Source organism: Gadus morhua, chromosome 9, assembly GCF_902167405.1.
Source record: "Gadus morhua chromosome 9, gadMor3.0, whole genome shotgun sequence".
In the NCBI taxonomy this organism is placed as follows: Eukaryota; Metazoa; Chordata; class Actinopteri; order Gadiformes; family Gadidae; genus Gadus; species Gadus morhua.
Genome location: NC_044056.1, coordinates 12140598 through 12147063, shown reverse-complemented (window position 1 = coordinate 12147063; position 6466 = coordinate 12140598). Strand labels below are relative to the sequence as shown.

Here is a 6466-nt window from a genome sequence, read left to right as displayed (position 1 = left end):
CACACACACACACACACACACACACACACACACACACACACACACACACACACACACACACACACACACACACAAGAAAGGTGTGTAAGTGCTGAACAATAAGGTTGTCCGCATTGAAGAACGTGAGCTCTGAAGGACGCCTGGTCCACAGTCAGCCTGAGGGCTTGTTGACAGGTATATATGTACACATGTTTTCTCAATCGATTTTTTTTTTAAATTATTATATATACTGTATATATATATATATTAGAGCTGTCAGTTAAACGCGTTATTAACTGCGTTAACGCAAACCAAATTTAACGGCGTTAAAAAAATATCGCACGATTAACGCAATTACTTTATAAAAAAATTTTTTTTTTTTTTTTTTTTGGCTCAAAACAAAGAAGCAGTAGCCTGACTGCTATGTTCAAATGACATTTGTTCAAAGCAGTCGTTTAGTTGCACTATAGGCTCTTTTTTTGTATCGTCCTGTTTTGATCAGTGTATATGCCAATGTTGTTATCAATAAAAAATCATTTGCACAAGGCAAGCCGATGCACTTCACCATGTTGATAAGATAATTAAAATGAGAAGAATTATGGGACAAAAAAATCAAGGGATATTTAGCATAGAAAAATAATTTGCGATTAATCGCAATTAATTAGAGTTAACTATGACATTAATGCGATTAATCACGATTAAATATTTTAATCGCTTGACAGCTCCAATATATATATATATATATATATATATACATAAGAAGAAAATATATATATATATGCATGAATGGATGTAAATTCGGTTGGAAGCCTACATATAGTCTATAATAACTGTTCTATGAAGTTAAAGGAAAAGGTGTGTGTGTGGTGTGTGGTGTGTGTGTGTGTGTGTGTGTCTTTGTGTGTGTGTGTGTGTGCGCGTGCGTGTGTGTGCGCGTGTGTGTGTGTGTGTTTGTGTGTGTGTGTGTGTGTGACAGAGCTCCACACGCGTCCCTCTGTCTGTGTGACGACGTTCAGACAGACAGAGGGACAGAGCTGTACACCGTCCCTCTGGTCAGACGGCGCAGGGCGTCCGTCAGATCAGATCCCCCGTCCCCGGCCCAACGGAGAGACCCTCCCTCCTCCCTCCTCCACCCCCCCTCCATTATCTCACGTGAAGAGGAGAGTCTCAGGGAGGAGGATATCTGACCCCCCCTCGATGAGAGGAGGTCTGTCCCCCCCCCTCCATGAGGATGTCTGACCCCCCCTCTAGTGGAGGAGGTCTGACCCCCCCCCTCCATGAGGCGGTCTGACCCCCCCCCCCTCCATGAGGATGTCTGACCCCCCCTCTAGTGGAGGAGGTCTGACCCCCCCCTCCATGAGCAGGTCTGACCCCCCCTCCATGAGGATGTCTGACCCCCCCTCTAGTGGAGGAGGTCTGACCCCCCCCTCCATGAGGAGGTCTGACCCCCCCTCCATGAGGATGTCTGACCTCCCCTCCATGAGGATGTCTGACCCCCCCTCTAGTGGAGGAGGTCTGACCCCCCCCCTCCATGAGGAGGTCTGACCCCCCTCTATGGGGAGGAGGTCTGACCCCCCTCTAGTGGAGGAGGTCTGACCCCCCCTCTAGTGGAGGAGCTGACCCCCCGCCCCCATGAGGAGGAGGTCTGACCCCCCCCTCTATGGGGAGGAGTCTGACCCCCCCTCTAGTGGAGGAGGTCTGACCCCCCCTCTAGTGGAGGAGCTGACCCCCCGCCCCCATGAGGAGGAGGTCTGATCCCCCCAGTCTCAGGTGGACGTCTGCTCTGGGAGACGAACCCATTCTTGGTCGGCTCACACGGGTCTCCGGTTACAGCGCTGTTGTCATGGCGTCGTCGGGGCGTTGTCACGGAGCTATGGCTGTCAGCTGGGGTGACGGCCCACCTGCCCTGGGACCACGCCCCTTCATGGGACCACGCCCCCTCCCGGCTCAGAGGCTCTGGGTTCGATCCCCAACGTCAACAGTCTGCCTGTAGGCCTCCTCACCGGACCTGCTCCTTAAGGACCTCTTTGCTGCGTCTGTCTGTTTGTCTGTCAGTTCGCATGACTGCCTGTCTCTCTACCTTTCTGGCTGTCTGTCTGTCTGTATGTCTGCCTTTCTCTCTACCTTTCTGTCTGTCTGTCTGTCTGTCTGTCTGTCTGTCTGTCCGAATGTCTGCCTGTCTCTCTACCTTTCAGTCTGTCTGTCTCTCTACCTGTCTGTCTGTCCGCATGTCTGCCTGTCTCTCTACCTTTCTGTCTGTCTGTCTCTCTACCTGTCTGTCAGTCCGCATGTCTGTCTGTCTCTCTTCCTGTCTCTCCGCCAGTCCATCTGTCTGTCTCTCCAGTAAGGCACCTGTCGGTCAGAGATCTGGGAGTGCTTTCAGCAGAATCATTTCAGCTCAGAGATTCCATCTCATCTCCTCTAAAGCGTCCAATGAGCTCCTAACTGGGGCCCCCGGCGTCGCCACGCGGCCCCGGCCCCCCGGCCCCCGAGACGCTCAGCGGAATGAAGACTCTTTATTGAACGCATTAGAGCCTGAGAGCAGACCGGCAGGGGGGGGGGGAGGAGGAAAGGAGAGGAGAGAGGCGACCGCTAGGAGACAGGGGGAGGAGGAGGAGAGGAGAGGAGAGAGGAGACTGACTAGGAGACAGGAGGAGGAGGAGGAGAGGAGAGGAGAGAGGAGACTGACTAGGAGACAGGAGGAGGAGGAGGAGAGGAGAGGAGAGGAGAGAGGAGAGAGGAAACCTGCTAGGAGACAGGGGGAGGAGGAGGAGAGGAGAGGAGAGAGGAGAGAGGAGACCGGCTAGGAGACAGGGGGAGGAGAGGAGGAGAGAGAGGAGACCGGCTAGGAGACAGGGGGAGGGGGAGGAGAGGAGAGAGGAGAGCGGCTAGGAGACAGGGGGAGGGGGAGGAGAGCAGAGGAGAGGAGAGGAGAGGAGAGAGGAGACCGGCTAGGAGACAGAGGGAGGAGAGGACAGGAGAGGAGCTAGGAGTCAGGAAGAGAAAGAGGAAGAGGAGGAGGAGGAGGAGAGGAGAGGAGAGGAGAGAGGAGAGAGGAGAGCAGACCAGCTAGGAGACAGGAGGGAGGGAGGAAGAGAAGAGGAGAGAGGACCCTCCTCTCTTCCTCTCTCTCCTCTCAGGAGGGAAGGAGAGGAGGAGAGAGGAAACAGATGAAGATGTATTTTTATATGTTTATATATTTAGCGCATGGAAGAAGATGTATTAAGGGGCGGGGCTTCAGGAGGTCAGTTGACTGAGATTGGTACTCCTCCTCTGATTGGGTGAAACTCCCGCTGAGTGCTTATACACAAACAAATAGAGGTGGACGCACACGCAAGCATGCACACACACTGCCCTGCACGCATGCATGGACACACACACACAGCATGACACACAGATAGGTTAGATACACGCTGAGACACACACCTGCTGCTGGCTATCTCTCTCACTCAGACACACGCATACACACAAACACAAGCCTGCTGCTTCTATCTCACTCAGTCTCTCTCTCTCACACACACACACACACACACACACACACACACACACACACACACACACACACACACACACACACACACACACACACACACACACACACACACACACACACACACACACACACACGTGCGTGTGTACATATCTTTATACATAAACCTATGTATATCTAACTATATGGATATATCTATGCATAGATACACACACACTTGTATTAGTGGAGTGTGCATAAGTGTGTGTGCACGCGTCTCTGTACGTGTGTGCTAGTGTGTGTAGACTTTCTGTTCTCTGTGTGTGCGTGACTGTGTGAGTGTCAGCACCATTAGCTCCTCTCCCCCCTACTCCCTCCCCCAATCTCCCCTTCCTCCTCCATCCCCCCTCCCTCCCCCTACAGGGAGGAGCTCATCTGCTCTGTGTGTCATCTTCAGACAAGCTTGGTTACCGTGGAAACCCCATCACTACCATCAAAATCATCATCATCATCACAACTACCATCATCATCATCATCGTCACCAACACCATCATCAACATCGTCCCTCAACCATCATCATCGTCATCATCATAAGCGTTGAATCCACAGAGTGGCTCAAAAAGACAAAGTTCACCTCTGACCCCCCCCCCCCCCCCCCCCTCAGGTGTTGATGTGTTTCAGGATCCATACTCACATCAAACACCTTCTGGGTGTAGAGCTCGTCACTGATTCGCTCCCGCAGGATGTCCTGGTTCTGACGCACGAATGAGATGTAGCCGTCAGCCAGGTCCAGACCGGGCTTCTGCAGGAGGGACACAGGAAGGGGCTCAGCTCACACAGGAAGTACCACAGGAAATAGCTCAACTGCGACAGGGAGTACCACAGCTCACACAGGAAGTACTTCAAGGCAGACAGGACTGTACTTTTATAACTATGAGTCTGTACCTCTATAGCTATGAGCCAGTACCTCTACAGCTATGAGCCTGTACCTCTATAGCTATGAGTCTGTACCTCTATAGCTATGAGTCTGTACTTCTATAGCTATGAGTCTTTATCTCTTTAGCTATGAGTCTGTACCTCTATAGCTGTGAGTCTGTACCTCTATACCTATAAATCTTTATGTTACTTTATAGCTATGAGTCTGTACTTCTATACCTATGAATCTTTACCTTACTTTAAGGCTTTGTGTCTGTACCTCTATAGCTATGAGTCTGCACCCCTTTAGCTATAAGTCTGTACCTCTATAGCTATGAGTCTGTACCTCTATAGCTATGAGTCTATACCTCTTTAGCTATGAGTCTTTATTTTACTTTATAGCTAGGAATCTGTACCTTTCTCGAGAAGTTTGAGTCTGTACATTTCTCGAGAGCTTTGAGTCTGTACCTCCATGTCTATGAGTCTGTACCTCTATAGCTGTGATTCTGTGCCTCTATAGCTATGAGTCTGTACCTTTATTGCTTTGAGTCTGTACCTTTATAGCTTTGAGTCTGTACCTCCATGTCTATGAGTCTGTACCTCTATAGCTGTGATTCTGTGCCTCTATAGCTATGAGTCTGTACCTTTATAGCTTTGAGTCTGTACCTTTATAGCTTTGAGTCCGTAGCTTTCTAGATACACTCTTCCATTAAAAACAGCTTCAATTGCATGAAACATAAACATCTACATGTCATAGCATATCCTAGATGAAACAACGGATAAATACTTTAACAAAGTATTTTGGATAATCAAAGACTTTAAGACAAAAGAGAAATTGATTTCTCTCTGGTCTTAATCTTTTGTTCGTGTGGACGTCTCCAGCAGAACTAAGTTAGAGTGTCACATTAATCACACCTTAGCACGCAACAGAGGCTGGAGGTGTGTGTGTCTGTGTGTTTGTGTGTATGTGTGGGGGATTAAAGCGGCTGTAAAGGTGAGGATGTCTGGTTTAGCAAGGTGAGAGTGGGAGATAATTACAGCTACACCTACATCCTGTTACCGCATTCTCCCGCTGGCCAGGTGTGTGTGTGTGTGTGTGTGTGTGTGTGTGTGTGTGTGTGTGTGTGTGTGTGTGTGTGTGTGTGTGTGTGTGTGTGTGTGTGTGTGTGTGTGTGTGTGTGTGTGTGTGTGTGTGTGTGTGTGTGTGTGTGTGAGGTCTTAACAAAGAGTTTGTGTTTCGTTCCCCACCTGTTAGAGAGGCTTACCTTTAGAAATACCTGTACTACATAAAGTAAGACATAAAGTACTACATGAAGTACTTAAACTAGCTCTGAGACCTTCTAAAATTCTGGGTGAATTAACTGTACTCCCAAAAGCTCAACAACTTGGTCTGTATCTGTCAGTGCCTGGGTTTATATTACTACATGGAGTATTGTTATGTATATATCCACCCAGTATCATGGATTAATATACAGTGTTGTGATATATACGCAGTATAATGCATTAATATACAAAGTGTTATGTTGTGTTATATATACACAGTATTAAGTAGTAATATACACTGCGTTATGTTATATCGCAACATTATGTGGTAATCTACACACCATATATGCAGTTTAATGATAAACTATTCAGTATGATAGTACTATTATCTGATAGGGCAATAAGGAAAGGATGTGAACATGAAAATATTATGGTCTGTCGTCTGCAGGATATGGGTCGCAAACTACAGCAGTCGGGCTGTCAACATGGAAACAAAACGTCTGGAGGTAAACAACAACACAAACATCTGTAGTTAAACAAACAACCACAAGACAAACATCTGGTATACAACAACGTCAACCAGTGACATCACAGCATCGTAACAGTGACCTCGTCAGAGTGACATCATCAGAGTGCCATCGTCAGATTGACATCACGGTGACAGGGATGTCAGACCGGTGGCTCACAGATTCAACGTTACGATCAGACGTCAGATTATCTGATAAAACAATAAAACATTAGTTTATACAGACAAGAGACGTGAGAAGAGTGAGTGGAAACACTCACGGGAACCTCCACATACTTGGCAGCAGTTTTAGTCTTGGAAAAACGGGGAGGAGG

The 6466-nt window shown here is 48.3% G+C and overlaps 1 protein-coding gene across 1 annotated transcript in view; it reads right to left on the bottom strand.

Moving 5' to 3' along the window:
* The window catches only part of cadps2 (Ca++-dependent secretion activator 2), a 56664-nt gene that overhangs the window by 1681 nt on the left and 48517 nt on the right, over positions 1 to 6466 (bottom strand). The window contains 2 exon segments of the mRNA XM_030366659.1: positions 4143 to 4250; positions 6413 to 6445. Coding sequence (XP_030222519.1) covers positions 4143 to 4250; positions 6413 to 6445 — 141 coding nt within the window.